The 17686-nt window shown below is 42.5% G+C and overlaps 1 protein-coding gene across 8 annotated transcripts in view; it reads right to left on the bottom strand.

Annotated features, from left to right (window-relative positions):
* Window positions 1–17686, bottom strand: part of CACNA1C (calcium voltage-gated channel subunit alpha1 C) — a 451988-nt gene that overhangs the window by 86800 nt on the left and 347502 nt on the right. For all 8 annotated transcript variants that reach the window (XM_068947481.1, XM_068947471.1, XM_068947499.1 and 5 more), the window contains 7 exons: window positions 16262–16469; window positions 15335–15455; window positions 13264–13378; window positions 11966–12086; window positions 11772–11841; window positions 5037–5169; window positions 3167–3296 (listed from right to left, as the gene is read on the bottom strand). In XM_068947481.1, the coding sequence (XP_068803582.1) occupies window positions 3167–3296; window positions 5037–5169; window positions 11772–11841; window positions 11966–12086; window positions 13264–13378; window positions 15335–15455; window positions 16262–16469 (898 nt within the window). The remainder of the gene's footprint in view (window positions 1–3166; window positions 3297–5036; window positions 5170–11771; window positions 11842–11965; window positions 12087–13263; window positions 13379–15334; window positions 15456–16261; window positions 16470–17686) is intronic.

The following is a 17686-nucleotide window of genomic DNA, read 5'->3' as shown; positions in this document are numbered from 1 at the left end:
TGTGACTCTTGCAAAAGGAAGAAAAACAAACTGCAAATTGATGCACAGGGGCTGCTAGAGCTCTTTTTTTTTTTTTTTTTTTGTATTCTAACTTGCCCTGAGTTAGGATGAATAACAAATATGCACTCTGCCAATTGAACAGAATCACAACTTTCATCTTGGAGTCATAATTTGTTCATCCACTAAAGGTGCCTAGCTTAGATTTTGCATCTTTCCATTGGCATTCTGGGTAACAGGCCAGCTGAAAAACTCAACAGTCCCATGAACCTAGACTCCACAGTGGGCGTAACAGAGGCATATACAGCAAGCCACAAAATACGGCCACAGAATGTCACAGAAGGCAACAGCAAGTCTGGAAGTGTAACTTGACTTTCAAAGTAGCAGCATTAAGAACAGATATGTCTTTTACTGTGGACCAATTTACATCCCCCAGAAGCAAATGAGAGCTGTACTATTGACTAATGGGACCAGAACTGGACTCTTTTTTCCAGTGTATTCCAATATCCCAAACACTTTTGTTTTACCTACACTGCAAACAGTGAAAATCAAAAGTATCATTCTGCTGGATTGCTGTCCTCTTAGCTTAACCAAGTTGTAAACTGAATATTCATTACGTAGAAGCAGTAGAAACCTGGTCATTTGTTGAATTTAAGCCTTTACTGCTAAAACAGTAATAAGCATACAGCAGTAAACTGTCCTCCTCCACCAGGAAGATGTTATGCATCCCACAGGTCTTCACTGTATCTGGATGCTCTTGTCCTAACCCAGACTTCCAGGTTTACAAAGACTGGCTAGATTCTTACGGGTTGTTATGCCATGGGCAATGAGATAGCTACTGCACACTGTAGTGTTATTTTAGATTACACCATTTAAGCATGACCCAAATCTATCCCAATTCGCAGTCACTGAAAATCAATTAGGGACATGTATCACCTACTGTGACTGTGTAACTTAAAATTCCTCAAGTCACTCCTGAATTTTTGACTTCTGTAGGTGTTCTCACTCTTCAAGGCTAGTTTGGTCTCTGTAAATTTTTGCAACTTAGAGAACTAAAATTAGGGCCATTTCAAGGATGGACTGGCCTCAGTTGCATCCTATATTAATTTCCACACATTATAACTGGAAAAGTCCCTGTGCATTGCAGCCTGCTACGTCCCAACATTTGGTTATTATATCAATGGAATATGGAATATTATATCAATGGACTGCGTTGCATCACTTCACTGACATAAAGCAGCCATAAACTTGATTAAAGTGGATGATTAAGGTGGGTCTGTAGCTGTTTTACATTACCAGAGCACTGCAAAGCAGCTAGGCCATACTGGGGAATGTGGCCCCAAAGCTGCAGCTAGTAAAGACCTCCTGTATAGAAGAAATCAGGCCTGCTGGAAATGACTACAGATCACGTGTGCAGGCAGTATCATTTACCAGCAGGCATGTTTATTATCATCTAAATATGTATTTAATCCAGAATAAATTAAAATGAAAGAGCACCTTGCCAGAATGTGAACAGGAGAACATCGTGAGCATATAAAATTTTAGGTCTTGCTTGGGTTTTGAAGCTGTTTGTTTGATTGGATTGGAGAGACACTTCCAAAGACCTGCTGCCTGAGCTCTATACAATACAGGAGAGATGCAGCCACTAGCCCACCCCGGGAAAGAAGCAGCATCCAAGCCTCTTTGCTAGCCCTTGCCGGAGCAGGATCTCTCCGCTCTTGTCTCCCTGCTCTGGGATGGTTTGTGTCAACAGCGGAAACTAGTCTGCAAAAGTCCTTGTGCACAGGTTAATGCCTGAATACGTTGTCTCAGAGCGAGGGCAAGGACAGTTAGTTCGCTTGCACCTTTATTTCCTTCCCTCCCTCCTAGCCCTCTGAGTGGGCACAGGGCAGGACACTATCCTTGTGTTCTACTGTCAAGGCGTAAAGGCAGATTACATTTGCAACCCAAACATCTTGTCAGTGTCTGCTTGTATGATACATTTTAAACATCTGTACCTGCAAAAATTAAACACAGATTTTCATGCAACATCAGTGGGTTTAAATAGACAAGACAACACTTTGTCCCCGACCTCCAACACTTTATCCAGAACAACTAACTTTGACTATTTTTTTTTTCTCATTTAAATCTCTCTGCAATATACTCTTTGGCAGCTTCTGTGGCACATCAGAAGCCTATATGCCAGCTGACATCATTCTCTAGTGCTAAGATTGACATACATTTAGCTCTACGTGGTGGACCCACTCAGCTATGCACAAGTGGGTCATTGGTGGCACAGGTTTGATTGTTTTATTTAGCACCCTCCTTCAGGATAAAATGCAAAGCAGCTCTGAGATAAGCTCAGGAATAAATCTCCGTTATCGTCTTCTGTGCATATGCATATATGGGCCAGGATATTTCAGGGTAGGCAGAACACTGAGCGTTCAATTAGGGTTTTAATATTAAACAATAAATAAATTAGCCCAGTGTTCAAGTCTAGCAAGCTTTTCCAGAATTCAGGCAGAAAGATGCCAAAATGACGCTGCAGACAGCAGAGATCAGAAGTCTCACATATGACTGCTGACACTTCTGATTCCCGCAGTGACCCCAGATTAAGTGAAACAACCACTGGCAGACTTAGGAGGCCGCTGAACATTTCAAAAGGCTAATAGGAATGGCCAGAAAAGGAGAGAATGTATTTCTGTGCTGATCACCTTCCTCTCCTTCCCCTAGCCTGGTGAAGAGAGGAGGACGGCATATTTTCTGTGGCTTACCTCCAATTTACTTTGCCTCTTGCATTCAAACAGTATGAGTCTAACCTTAACGACATCGACTTTCCCCAGAGTGACTGCGCCAAACTAAAGACTGTTACTCCTGATTTAAAGTCGTGCAAACAAAGTAAGAATCATGCCCTGGGTTTTTTAGCTGTAAAAGACTTTTGCTTCAGTCTCCTGTCCTTTTCTAACAGATGCTGATGAAACGAAGTAGGGGCCAAATTCTGCACTGACTCATGCCCCCTGTAAAACCCAGTGATTTCACATTCACAAAGCCTATAAAAGGCACAAATCAGGGCAGAAAGTCACTCCAGAAGCCTCTGATGCAGTCTTTTCTGCCTTTCCTGGCTTTGGCCCATGATCTAGTTGTACCACACTCTTAACACACTGCAAGGGAAGGAGGATGGGAAGCATACTTGGTTCCTAAAGGAGAGGTGTCGGACGGGGTCCTCAGCTGCCAGGGATATGCTGCTGAGCAAGATGAAAAATAGGATCAGGTTGGTGAAAATGTTATCGTTAACGATTCGATGGCAGTGGACACGAAACCTGCAAGAGAGAGGAGAGGCACAACTTTATCTCTCAGAGAAAGGCAAGACATGGGAAACATTCCCCCCTCCTCTTTTGCCAGCAGGACTGGACCTGGAGGACTGCTCTGCAGAGCAGATTCGCTCTGCCCCAGCAGCAGGGAAAATCATGGCTCAGGCAGCTGTACTTGGCTCTGCTAGGTGCTGGGTTCCTTTGGCTCTCCATATCATGAGGTGATGCACAAGGTGTTATAGGCTGCCTCCAAGACTCGCATTTGGTGTATCTGAATGGAGAACAGCCAGCCTCTCCCGACAGAACCTTTCATGATTTAGAGGTGGTCTAAAATCTGCCAACCAGAAATTACATCACTTGCTTTCTTTCATCCTGAACTAGTTAGAGTAAAGCAGCAGAAACAGGCTTTGGAGTGGCTACTGTCCTTCTGAGCTGGCACTGCACAGTCACTGGGCAGGAGTCATGGGGGATCCACCTGCTAGCAGGGCACAAAACCCAGCAAAATGAATATAAGGCAGACTGGCTTCTGGGAAGGGCTTCTGGAAGGACAACATCATGCCACACAAGGAGTCTGCTAAAGTTCAGCCTAATATGAAGTGTTTGTTGCTCTTACGAGGAAACCAGCAGGTAAGCAGCAGTCTCCCATCAAATGGCAGTGTGCTTACTTGACACCATTAAAGCACCTTCCATACAATATCAGAGTATGAGGAGTTAAGCCTCATAACAGTCCTATGTATAATTCTAGAGGTACTTCCTTAGTCTATTTAGCTCTACTTTTGGCTGTTCAGCCTCCAAGCCCCTATTATACCAATTTTACAGACGATTGCAGAGGTTAATTTACTTTTTCAACAAGCAACAGTGGGTGGGTGACAAAGCTGTCTGTGAGATCCAATCATTGCCAGTCCCTCCCTGTTACATATATACGAAAAGAAGAGTGGCATAAGTCCTGCTGTGGAAAGACTTGTTCTAAATTCTGTTCTGTTTTTACAGCCCTGCCTTACTTCGGGGCTGTATTTGGAAGCACAGTCCCCAGGAAGAGGTTGGGACACATGGTATTGCACAGAGCATTGGGCAATGAGCTTATTTCTGCACCCTTGGAGAGATATATAAATTCCCTTCTGTGACAGCTCAATCCTCCACTCCCAGTACTCGTCTCACATATCTGTACTGAGGAGAGGGGTGGAGCAATGTGAAGCCACACTGCCTGTAGGAGCTTGAGGGAAGAGTGTGAGAGAAGAATGACTTTCCTCACCCTGCGCTGGGAGCTGTGGACTTTCCTCTTCCCTGTCCCATTTCCTGCATGCTCACTCTTGAAGGGTAGGAATAAGCAGAGACACAAGAACTCCCTACTGTGAATAGATTTTGAGCAGTCATTAGGTCAAGGGGTCCCACCTCATGCTTGACTGACTGCATGATGGCTTGTTTGAATTTGGACCTGTATATGTTGGGGAGTTCCAGTTGCTGACTTGCTTCAGAGTCCCTTATTTCGAAAGCTTTCATGATTTGTATTTTCAATCAGCCTTGCAGGTGCCCTGAACTCCCACTGAACAGGCATATTGTCAGAGGGCTCCCTACAGTCAGGCTTTCATGGAGATTTCATGCCAGGGCTTTTGAAGGGAAGATTGGTGAAAGGAGGTCTCTGGTATGAACTGCTGGAAGGGAGCTCCACAGCACATAACCTTTGGGACCCAAGGTCAAAGGGATACCTGTCTCTTTCTCCTGCTTCCAGCAGAGCAGCCTCTTAAATACCTGTTGTTAGGACTGAAGATGAAAAATGCGCTGGCATCAGGCATGGGCACAGCCTTTTCCTTGAGGTGCAGCTCCGACATCGGGCGAGGCCGAGGGCCAACTGGCATCTCAGGTTCTTCCTCATCTTCCTCTGCTGCAAGAAGCATTTCTATCTTTTAACGCAAAATACAACCCATTCTAGAGTGCTGAGGTATTTATCTCTATCAGAACTAGAGCTACACACTTAGGATCATCAAAATAGGAAGATGCATGCTCAAGGTTCCTTGTTCACTTCCCTTCTCCAAGGCAGCATCTGCTGCCCAGCACCCTTCCTGGCAGATATTGACCTAGTCTGTCTGTAAAACCATCAATGCTGGTAAGTCCACAACCTCCTCATAATGATCTCTTCAGAGGGTTCACTAACCCTTCTGCAAAAAAGCTTCTTCTAACGACTAACTTGAATCCTTCTTGCCATTAACTACTGCCTTATTTTCCACGGACACAGAAAAGAGAAAATTCCCTTCTTTCAGCAGCCTTTTATATATGTGAGGTTTGTTATTATGTCTCTGCTAGGTTTTCTGGTTCCTAGAGTAAAACAATGTCAGTCTTTCCCGATGTGCTGTGTTCCCTAGACCTCTGATCATTCTTGCTATTTTCCGTTGGATTTTCTCTCATTTTCTCCCACAACTTTCTTGCAGTACCTGCAGTTTAGGTCCTACTGGTGCTGAGGGGAACTAGATTACTTCTATAATACTATTTTCCTGCTTGGATGTCCTTTTTGGCACTGCTTTTCATCACATCCTGACATTATTTTGCCATCAGTTTCAGATCTGTATAAAGCACAGATCCTTTTCATCAGAACTGCTGCCTAGCTTCTCATTCCCCACATTGGCGCATGCAGACTATTCCCAAGAGTGGCACTTTGAACTCATCATTATTGAACTGCATCTTATTTTCCTCAGATCGTTCCTCCAGTTTATCTAGATCTGCTTCTCTCCTCTTCCTCTGTGAGAGCGCTGCATGGAGCCATTGCCACATTTGGGGTTGTGCCTGAGTGAGTGCGTGTATGCCACAGAGCAAACATGGAGGACAGGCACTTTGTCTTAAACAATCAGAAATTCTTAAAATTGTCATTTTTCAGAATTCAGAAAAGAGAAGAATGAAAGGGCAGGTGACAAAGCTGAGACTTTTGAACCTGATGCCTATGAAGCAGGACTCTAGGCACTGTGCAGATCAGTGACTACCCTCAAGTAGTCACTCAAGGAAGAAAACACAGAGATGGTGGCTAAGGGCAATAGGAAAGGGCACCTTCCACTTTCGAGTTCTTCTCCTACCTGGTGATGTGAGATGCTGTTTTCTAAATAACATGATAGGATTTTGCTGTTTTAAAGTCTACAATCCTCATTTAATTAGCAAAACAAAAAGAAATATTTTAAGAAGGCAGCCTGACAGATTAGATGCAACTCATTCATCTTCCAGCTAAAGTAAAGAAAGAAACTCTAGTTAAAAGGTTTATCTGGACTCCATGGGGTAAGACAAATTCCAGAAAGAGCCCGTTCCTTTAGGGTCAGGTGCTATGCTCGGTCTGGTAAAGAACATATTAGAAAGAATGAATGAATTAGCACAGATCCTAATCTAGATATTAGAGATTTTCAATGCATGCCATTACTGCATGCAAAGAGGCTTCCCTCTGCACACTTCCAGTAGCAGGAATTCAGCTCAAATTCACTAGATAGATTTTTGGATAAATGTATGACCTGGTACAAGGACTTTGTACTTTTTAAGCAGGTCTATTTTTTAACAGCTCAATTTTCTTTTGCAATATACTTTATAATATTCTTTCTGCAGGCTTTATTGGTTTAATAAACATTCTTGCCGAAGTACTTCTGCGTACACTACTTGTAAAATTGGTGTTACTGTTAATGCTCATAATAACATAATAATTACAATACTTTGAGCTTGCATCTTATATCTACAGATTTTGAAGTGGGCTGGCAAACAGTGAGGGAGATAAGCACATCTTCTTTCTTCTTTAACAGTCTGGAATACCAGTGTCCCTGATTACTTAGAATATTTGAGAGCCCCCACTTAAAAGACCAGTGTTCTGATCCCAGTTCTGTGCCTTTACCATTAGATCACTGTTGAAACGTTGGAAACACTGAAAGATTTTCAACATTCCTGTTGAAAAAAAGCACTTTCAAATGGACATGGAACAATGCCTCAGAAAAATGGACTCTTAGCAGAAGGATCAGCCCTGTGAAGACCATAAAGAACACCGTTCCTCTTCTCTTCGTCTTGCGTCTGCCATAGAGCAAGAAATATATTAACAATTCTGGCAACCATCTAGCCTCAGACTGGAAAACACATTCAGTTTCTCAGCTGCGGAGAAAAATAATGTTCTAAATATTTTTCATTTAAAGTAGGGTCTAGGGCCCAGAAGAAGGGACAAGCTGAGAGACAAATACTCAAAGGGTAACACGGTTATAGCCTTAGCTCAGGCCACTACCTAAGCTATCTGTCAGTATAAAGAAACAATATGTTGCGTAGCTGCATGCATATAGCTGCAGCACGCACATAAGCAAAGGCCAACGCAGCATTCATAAATTGGCTGTGGAGCCCATCTGCTGCAATCCAATACTTGCTCTTTGGCTATTTTTTACACCTAAAGTATATTTGCCTTTAAAAAGTGACCCTTCTACTGAAGCCTGCCATGGAATCATAAAGAAACACGACTCAGAGCTGCCAGATTCAGAACTAGGTTTGAACTCTCCTGAAATTCAAGGAAATTCAAATCCAGGACTGTCATCTTAAATTATGCCTCATTAGAATGCTGATGTCCTTTGGTTGTGAACCCATAAGCACACACATGAGGCTACAGTGTAGCATCAGTTAGAAATGTGATGATGAGAATTTTTTTTCTTGTTATACAAAGACCAGAACTCTTGTGTAAGGGCATTACTTTGCTTCGAGCTCCCATGAATCATCCCAAGTTTGTACCTTCATCTGACATGCTGTATTCTTTGTCTGTTTCTGTACTAGACTGCAAGACTTGCTCCCTGTCTTCCTACAATAAACATATCATAATAAACCATCTAGTATACACAAAACTCTGGTAGGACTAGTCTTGCCTTCAAACAAAGGGGATAGGCAAACTGATGAGTTGCAAGTACCTGAAGGATTCTGGGGTATAAGAGCAGTACTGTATAGTACATAAAGTCAGATGAGATTCTGGAGAAAACTCTGGTTGAGGAAATGGAAACTAACAGGAGATTGGGTGGGGTAGGTTCGAAGAATAAAGGAAAAAATAAATGAAGTGACCATTTCAAATTGTTTTTGAATACTGAATTAGTGTGAAGGATTTTCAGAGGATAGAATGACACAGCCATGGGAACGTCACTGGCATTTAAGACCTTAAATCATGAACTGAAAATTGGCAGAACCAGCTGTTTGCATCTAAGAAGCAATAGGCTGCTGCACACCAAGCACAGCTGAAATGCATCAACATGCAAGAAACGGGCAAGATAAGGTGTTGTCCCAGATGGACAGGATTTTGGTATGCAGCATCTCCTGCAGCACAGCTAGACTGATTAGCTAGAAGCAAAAGGACTTTGGAGTGGTCAGAGAGACACAAGAAAGTTGATAAAGGGACAGAGGTACACACCGGGACTGGGAAATTCTTCCTTGCTAATGCCAGGGGAAGCCTTGGAGCCTTGTTCCCCAGAACTGACTATCCAAGACAGATGCTACATGTCACACCAGCTCAGAGAGGGTCTTTGTTTTTCAGAGCTTTATACAGCAGAAAGGAATAGCTGACTATGGTACTTCTGATCTAATCAGGGATTTATAAAAATTTACACCGTGTGAACTTTACGATGAATTCCATGAGCTCTGAGAGAAGCGGTCAGTTAATGGCATGAGCTGTTAGCTCTCATTTTCAGCAAGGAACTAACACTTTCAGATGGTTTGAAAAGAGAAAAAGTAACTCCAGTCTTCACAAAGGTAGGAAAAACAGTTCTGGGAACAACCTGTTTAAAAACAGCATGATACAATGGCAAATTACCAAGATGCTGTCCCTTTGCACTGATAACTCTTCAGGAGACAGAGGATAACCTAAGCATTTGGAAAACGAAATATGTCAGGAAAACACAGATTCTTCATTCAGATTCTAGGTCAGCTTTAAAAGTATGCCAAGCCAGGGATTGGCACCTCAAAGCAGGAGGTTAGAAGTGCTTTTACTTAATTTTCTGCACTCTAGTCCTAGGTATGGCTGCAGATAAAACATCCCTAACATAAATTGTAGATGGTAGTTTTTGACATATAGTCTACACGCTGGGCTATTTCTCAGCCTGTCCATGAAAGGTAACTAAGAAAGCAATTCTATTATCAGTAGGCTTAAATTTGCCATACAGGCGGCTGCACCTTCACTTGAAAAAAAAATGTAGAGGTTTGCAAATCAAAACCAGTTGAGAACCAGGACTAGAAATCTCTCAGGCTGTTTTAATATGTGCTTGTGACTAAAGACTCCACCAAACCCCTTGGCAACATATAATGGCTGTCCACTAAGTGCCCTGTGCCTACAGGGATGCTTGGAAGATTAAAGCCAGAGTACTCTCTCCCAGGCAAGATAAAACAGTATTGCATGGTGTTGGAATCACAGTCTATTCCTGATTAATAGGCTACAAATATGGATGAATACACGTGTAGCAAATGCAGGGGGTTTTGTACTGAAAATCAAATGCAAGGAACTGTTTTCCTTTCTGCTTGTCTGAAGCACTTGTCCGTCTATTTCAAATGAACTATTGTATCTTTTTTCACCCTATCAGAACAACCTATTTACAGACATTTAGTAAGAGAATGGGATTTATTACCTACTACAGACTGTTACATAATCACAGAAACACAAAAAAACAGAGCAGGAAAGGACCACAGAAGGCCCTCTAGCTCATGCCTCTGCCAAGCCAGGCTCACCTAATTATTATATGTAAGTGTTTTCTGGCAGATATTTTCCTGATCTGTTCTTAACAACAGTTAGTGATGCTGTGCTTCCACCACCATCTTCACAATCTTTTCTGGCCTTACCATTAGAAAATTCTCTCCTAGTGTGATCTAGTCTGTAACTTCTCTTATTTGTAAAGGAGAAGGAGAAAAGATAACTCCCCTCCTATGTGTAACAGCCTTTTATGCACTTGAAGACATCTCTCTCCTACCTCAAACAAACACAGTTCTTTCAATCTGAGTTCCTGTTTCCCACTTCCATTGCTTTCACCACACTCCTCTAGACTCCTTCCAACTGAACCCCACTGCTCACAAGCACAGTTCCCAAATGAGACACAGTACTCCAGCTGAGATCTTCTTAATGGTGAGCAGAATAAAAAAATTGCTCTGCTCAGGTTAGCTTTCACTGGTCTGTTAGAAGTAACCCATAAATTGATTAAGAGTTCATGTTTTACCTGTTTATAAATTCACTACTTGTTTGCCTTTTGCAAAACAGTACCATGTTGTTGGCCTGTTGAGCTTGTAATCCCTAACAATATTCAGATTCTTTTCTCAAGGACTGATACCTAACTAGCTGACTAGCTGCCACCTAAAATGCTTTTTTTTTTTTTTTTGTGAATTGTTTATTCCTGCCCATAGGTAGAGCCTTGCACTTTCAGCTTTTTTAAAACCATTTCTCCATTTCCTCAAGGTCTCTTTGAATTCTAATGCTGCCCCTTCAGCATGCTTCCAGCCCCTTGCAGCTTCATGTCATCTGCGAATGTAATAAGCATACTTCCTCTTCCATCATTCAGGTCATTAACACTGAACCCGGGACAGGCCCTCGGGTTGTAGAGCCTCACTTGAGCAACTACTCTCCACATAAATGGTCTGACTGATTTCTTTCCCAGTAATCTAGACCATGTTTTTCTAGCTGGCTTACAAGAATGTTGTAAGAGACAGAGTCACAAGCATTAGCAAAGGTAAAGCATATGACATCTACTTCTTCTCCGCCATCTAAAAGTCCTGTTGGCCCCTTTTAGAAGAAAATTAGAGAGGTTTGACATGATTTGTTCTTGGCAAATCTATGTTGGCTGCTAGTCATCTCTTATCTTGCGGCCATATAGTTTGTTTAAACATTTGTTTCAGCACTTTTCCAAGAATGGAAGTTTCACTGACTAGCTTATAATTCCTCTGCTCCATCCCCCTTTTAAAGATCCAGCCTTCAGGACTTTTCAGAGAAAAACTGCTAGAAGATTGTTTTAACCAGTTTTTCAAGATCTTAGGAGGAAGATAATTAGGTCCAACTGATTTGAAAACTAGTCTAATTCATGCTCTAGCTTGTTCTTTTCCTACTCTAAGCTAAGAGTGTGCATTTGGTATTGTATTAATAGGTCACATCATTGACTTTTTTGATTAAGAAAAAAAACTTGTGCAAAACAAGGCATTCAACACTTTGACCTTCATGAGTATCTGTTATGGGTTTTCCCTGAACACCGAGTACTGAAAAAATGGACTGAAAACATACATATAATCATATAACGTGTGCTTGACGGAGAAATAAATCAAATGCTGTTAATCAGTATAGGGACTGGAACGCACCAAGTTCAAACCCCCACAAACACAGGCAAGCACATCATCTTGTCCCATCACGAAGGCATTACAAGCTCAGCACACCTGCTGCCTTTGGATTGTACCAGACGGAGCAATCTGGCTCTATGTGCATTAAACAACTGGAGCTTCTCTTTCCTGAATCAGGGATAAGAAGAAGCAGAGAAATACCTGGTGCTTCTGTTGTGGGATATGGGCTCTTCTCTTCATTTTCATTGGGCTGATAATCATCCATGTTGATCTGACAGAAATGGAAGGAGAAGAGGCAAAGCCTTTATCAGACAAGGCAGAGGTTTTTCATTCCCTCAGAAACCCAAGCTGTTCTTGCCATCACTGAACAGAGAGAGTGGTGGCTGGCAGCAGACCTTGGTAGCAGGCGGGGATTCTCCATCAGCAGTGATCGATTTCAGCTCAATTTTCTCCTCCTTTGTCTCCTCCTCCACAGCTGCTTTTTCTATCTCCTGTTTCTTCTCGGGACTAGCAGTCCTAACAATTTGACAAGGTAAAAAGCAAACAGTTACAAAAGGTGAAAAGCTGTTTCCCTTTCAGAAACTTCATGTAGTATAGCACACACTATGAGAACACTCAGCTGGCTGGCACGTCCATCCTGAGTGCAGCTTACATACCAGCGGGTTCCATCTTTTTATCATATGCAGACAAAGGCAAAGAATCTGCTCTAATTCTGTGTAGCATCCTTTTATTTTGTAGCTTTCTCACTGGCATGTACTTCTGTGTGTGTGAGTGTGGGCGGCAGACAGTATGTGCCTGTGTGTTTGTGCACATGCATATTCTAAGTCTGTGACCAGAGATCTCCTCTTCATTCACACAGTTCTACCCAATGTCAAAAGCACGAACTGTCTTCAACCCGTAGTTTGTGATCTTCCATTAGGTTGCCTACCAACTTTTCTGAGATCATAGTTTGCCCCTCGCCTCACTCCCAGAGCCATGGAAACCCTGCTGACTGCTGTGCAGGACAAAGCAGAACAATCTCCTCCAAACAGCCTGGAAGAGAGTGAACGGAATTAACGAGTAGGGAGAGGCTTCCCCACTTTTGGCAGCTGGGAATGAAAGAGAAGCTCTACACTCAGCTTACGCCTCCTATGAGTCTGCAGAAACACCAAGAAAACTGACAAGAGGAAAATAGGATGTGGCATCAAAAGAGAAAATAGGATGTGGCATCAAAAGAGAAAAAAGCAACTGAATCTTGTGTCATAGGAATGACAATCTGAGAACATGCCTTGTGGTCCAGAGCAATCAGAAGGTAATAGGGAGATTGAAATGGCATTGTCATACTGACACCATTTCACGCTCTTTCTCTGCAGACACCCTGAATGTTCATCAGTTACCCAGAGTTCCTTTCCTCTGCTCACATCATCACAACTGTGGGGACTCCCAACTCACAAGACCTTCTTGTCTTTTAGTTTTAATTCTTTTATTTAAAATATTATATGTAATTATTTATATAAAAAATATATAATTATATAATTCATATATATGTACTATATATATGTACAATATATATATACACACACTCCCAGAGAATTTATACATAACACACACGCATACCCACACATATATATGTGCATAATGTGTGTGTATACACACACACACACACACAAATGCATGAACATGAGTGTAGATATGTGTATACATATGGGTTTACCTAGCTAGTTTTTTCCTTTCTTTTTCCTCTTCCTCCTCTTTCTGTGCAGATGTTAAACTCTCAGCATCAGCGAGGTTGTCCACAGCAATGGCCAAAAATACGTTCAGCAGGATATCTGTTTGTGTTCTACTTAAAGAAAATTGACTTTGAAAACCGCAGAACAACATTATACCAAGGGTGTCTTGATTGAGATGTTTTAGCAAGCTGTCATCAGATCGCCTGGATTTTCCAAACTTCCAATTCACACAAATGGTCAGGATATGCATATGCATAAACCCACACCTTCCATCCAAATGGCTAACACACTGTATGGGATTTCCAGAATGACTGATATAAAGCATCCAACTCCAGACTGAAACACTTATATTTTAGTTTCTGGTTTCTCAGAAGAGTTTCACTTAGTTCAGCAGATCCCATTGAGGATAAGGGGAATTGTGAATGCTTTGCCTCTTTGACTGCTCAGGCCATTTATATTAAAGCATCTAAGCATGCATTCAGTAACTCCATAATATTAGGTACCTAGGCTTCCCAGTTTTGGCCTATGTACTCAAGTTGAATAACCTCATTATAGGCACTCCCACAGACATGAGTGGATTCAACAGAGAGTGAGCATTTCTGAGGGGTTCCAAAGAGAAATTCCTTTGGAATTTGAAGCATTGAAGGGACAAGCTGGTAACTCTGCAATATGCCAGCAGAGAGCCCACGCATGGAAGCTGCATTATAAACCAGGTATGCATGTGCAGCTGAAGGGCAAGGAATCACAACTTCTTTCTTGTCTTGACAGTCAGTGTTCAGTTCGCCTGTTACAAATCTGAACATCTGTTTCTTCTACAAATTTATTGAGAGTAGGTCTTATTACACCATAATAACTTTCAAGTAAACTGCAGTTCAAGGCTTAGTCTGAAGTACAACCACCCACCTCCCTGGGCTCCAAGGTCTACTGGCTCCAAAGCTAGCCAGCGTGTGGAGAGGGCTCACCATCTTCCTCTGCACTTCACAGGGAAGTCCAAACTGTAGCTTTTTTTAAGCTGTCAGGCAGACTGCCTCACTCGACCTTCAGATAAGTGGAATTGCACCATCTCACTTTGAAGAGAGGGCATGCAGGTCAACTGAAATGTCAAATAACAGGGTGTGAGAGATCTGAATTATGAGGAAAGGCCAAAAGAGCTGGGCTGAGTCTACAAGGTGGCTTTATAGAAGAATCAGTATAAAGGAAATGTCACCTTTGACTCAGGAGGGCTATTTATTAGGGAAGAAGAAACTAAACATGAGCAAATCTGAAGCAAACTGAGATATGGAACAGAACCACAGTTGTATGTTACATGCAAATTCTTATGAAAAGACTCTCACGGCCTAAGCATACAATGTGCTTTGTACCTCCTGGGTTATGTACAGTGCCCTCACTTCACCTCAGAGCCACAGAGACTGAAATTACTTAACCCCAGCTCAGGCTAGCGGATAACAGAGCACGCAATTTTCTATTTGAAGAACACACAGACTGCAGTAAGTGAAATGGAACATGATTCCCATCAGTTTATACATGAATTAATACATAATCTCACATAAATCAATTATGTCAAATATATGTTACTCCTGTTACAGCATTTGTATATAGCATATTGTAGATTATATGTATTTTTGTTCCAGATAAGGTTTGGATGAAAGCATACGGAATATATTACTGACAAGACAATTAAAGCAAAAATATACAGTAAGTACAATACATAGACATAGAGATTACCTTCTGCAGAAGACAGAAAAGAAAAACTCATGGGGGAATTAAGGGGAAGAAAAAAATAAAAACACTAAACATGTAATGTTACTAAATAAAAGCTGGCATGCAGAACTGGCATGTAGTTGGCTCTTACAACTGTTTATGCGCCTGAAGTCTTAGCACTAGCTAAAATTAAACAATCTTGTTTAACTTTTGGCAGCTCAAAGCCAACATTCAGTCCTTGGGAAAAGGTAAAGACGTAAGGTATGAAATTCATTATTTACTGACATGACAAAGTAGTAAATAGTGGCTTTAAATTCAGCCCCACTTGGAGAAAAGAGTAGCATCAAAGGATACAATTTCCACAGATGAAGAGGATGATGAAGTAAATACAGACCAACATTCCTGGAAAAGAGGGGCCGCCATAAGCCATGATCCCATCATACATCACCGAATTCCAGTCCTCCCCAGTCAGGATCTAAATGACACATTCCCACCAATAAGGGATACAGTGTTAGACCAACAGAGAATTTGAAAAACCTATTAACATAAAGATATCTCTTACTGTTCCACAGATCACACCCTCCCCCAGGATGCTTGGGGACTCTGGATGTGTCCACCTAGCAAATTTAAAGAAAAAAAAGAAAGAGCATGCAAAGCAGGCTTGTGCTCTAAGAGATGTCCCCTTGAGGACTGGTGTTTGAAACCAAACAGCTCTGCAAGACAACTCTGTTCACATCTCCCCACCTTTTCCAGGTGTTTCCCTCCCACATGCCTGCTGTTTCAGACAGCCTGTGCAAACCACAGCACTGAAGATAGCAGTTAGTACACCCCTCCCTGCCACTTCTCTTCACCATGCATGTGCAGTCATGATCCTGATGCTCTTGACTGAAAACAGTAGTCAGCTTAAAGGGCATTTGATTTCTCCTCTAGTAATTCGGACACATATTTGCTCCTCAATACTGTGTGAGGGAAGAGCACAGCTGCAGGGTTAGGCTTTGGCTCACAGGTGCTACCCTGGGACATGGCAATGGCCATTCTCTTGTCATACCCTGCTAAGCACTGGAGGCCTTGCTACACATGGGGACTGCAGCTTTGGTTCCCAACCTTGGGAGGGAGAACCCCTGCTCTGATAGCACAGCATGCTGCCTTGCTCCTGGTGTTGTTAGCCTAATTTCCAGTCTCAGGGACTGAGAGTCTGCAGAGGGAGGGTGTAAGACCTGCTCTCTCTCTCTCACTGTAAGCACAATGTCTTGGCCTCATCAGGACCGCTCTTGCCCTTACCTGAAACACAGTGAGGAGGGACTGGGGGAAGTTGTCAAATGTACTCCTCCTAGTCTGCATCTCATCAAAGTTAAACTTGCCCCCAAAGAGCTGCATCCCCAGGAGTGAGAAGATGATAATGAAGAGGAAGAGAAGCAGCAACAGGGAGGCAATGGAGCGGACTGAGTTCAGGAGTGAAGCCACAAGGTTACTCAGAGAGTTCCAATATCTGGGAGAGAAAATAGAGGCAGTTAAAATTTCTTCACTCTTAAACAGGTGCTCACGGACTGCAGAGGATATTGGTTCAGACTGCTTTCTGCATATAAGCAGGCATTTCCAAACACCCTGTTAAGCAGTGAATCATCGATGTGGTTCCCTAAGATAATGAGACTTACTGCAGCTAATGAGTAATTTTACTACCACACGTGTACATACACAATTCCCTCCACCCCTCACCACATACACACACCAGGAAGATTATTGCAGCACTCTCCATCTAAGGCTCTGTAAATCTTTTATCAATATACGGTGATTAGTTCTTGCTGCTTCAGTGAGTTACATTCTAACCAACCTCATTACAACACTCACAGATGTTATGGTAGCCAGAATACCTCACTCCAGAGAATGGCCTGTAATAACTAACAAGAACAGATGGGGAAGCATTTCGGATGCAAATACAGACTTGTCCAAAATCTAGTGTGCGTAAGTATGCACTTGTGCTCACTCATGGATAGAGGTTGCTAAGCTTCTTGGGACTGGGAAGAATGAGAGAGATATTAAAGGTTCTCCTCCTCCTCCAGTGCTTGTTTTACACGGACCCTAGAAGAGAGACTCCAGATCTACACCCGTAAGGCCCTGAGTTCCCTTTACTCTTGGAAGAGCGCACCATCATGGCTTCTTGGGTATCAAACCCACTACACTTCCTCAGGCAGGCTGCAGAACAGGGCTTAGCGATGGGTTCAAAGACAGCTGGCCAAGAAACTTCCAGGATCCCCAGGGCACCAAGGCACCAGCTGATCACAATGACTAAAATCAATGGATATTCCTTCTATTCTCTGGGACTAACATAAATTTCTTGGATATGACTAAAGTGAAGGCTACTTAGACCAGCTGCTGAGAGAAGGACAAATGACTTGTGACCTCACAGAAAATGATAGAAAATTGTGACTTCTGCTTTCAGAACAGCTACCATTAAAGAGAGATAATGGCTAAGCCCTGCTCTCCCGCATGGCATTCAGACTTGTGCCTGGATCAGATTAATGCGTGATGCAGAGAAAGGATCTTCTTGCCCTTGTAGTCCCATCCTGGCATCAAAGAGACACCAGTAGCATGCTCTACCCCAGCAGGTGAGTTTTCTTGCTTTGCCAGCTTGTAGAGTAGCTGTCTATTGGAAAAAGGCAGCATTTTTCTAAACAATCCATCATATCACCCACGAAGCAACTTTCA

Source organism: Struthio camelus, chromosome 1 (genome assembly GCF_040807025.1).
Source record: "Struthio camelus isolate bStrCam1 chromosome 1, bStrCam1.hap1, whole genome shotgun sequence".
In the NCBI taxonomy this organism is placed as follows: domain Eukaryota; kingdom Metazoa; phylum Chordata; class Aves; order Struthioniformes; family Struthionidae; genus Struthio; species Struthio camelus.
Note: the sequence above shows the minus strand (reverse complement) of the source record. Positions and strands in the feature narration are given on the sequence as shown.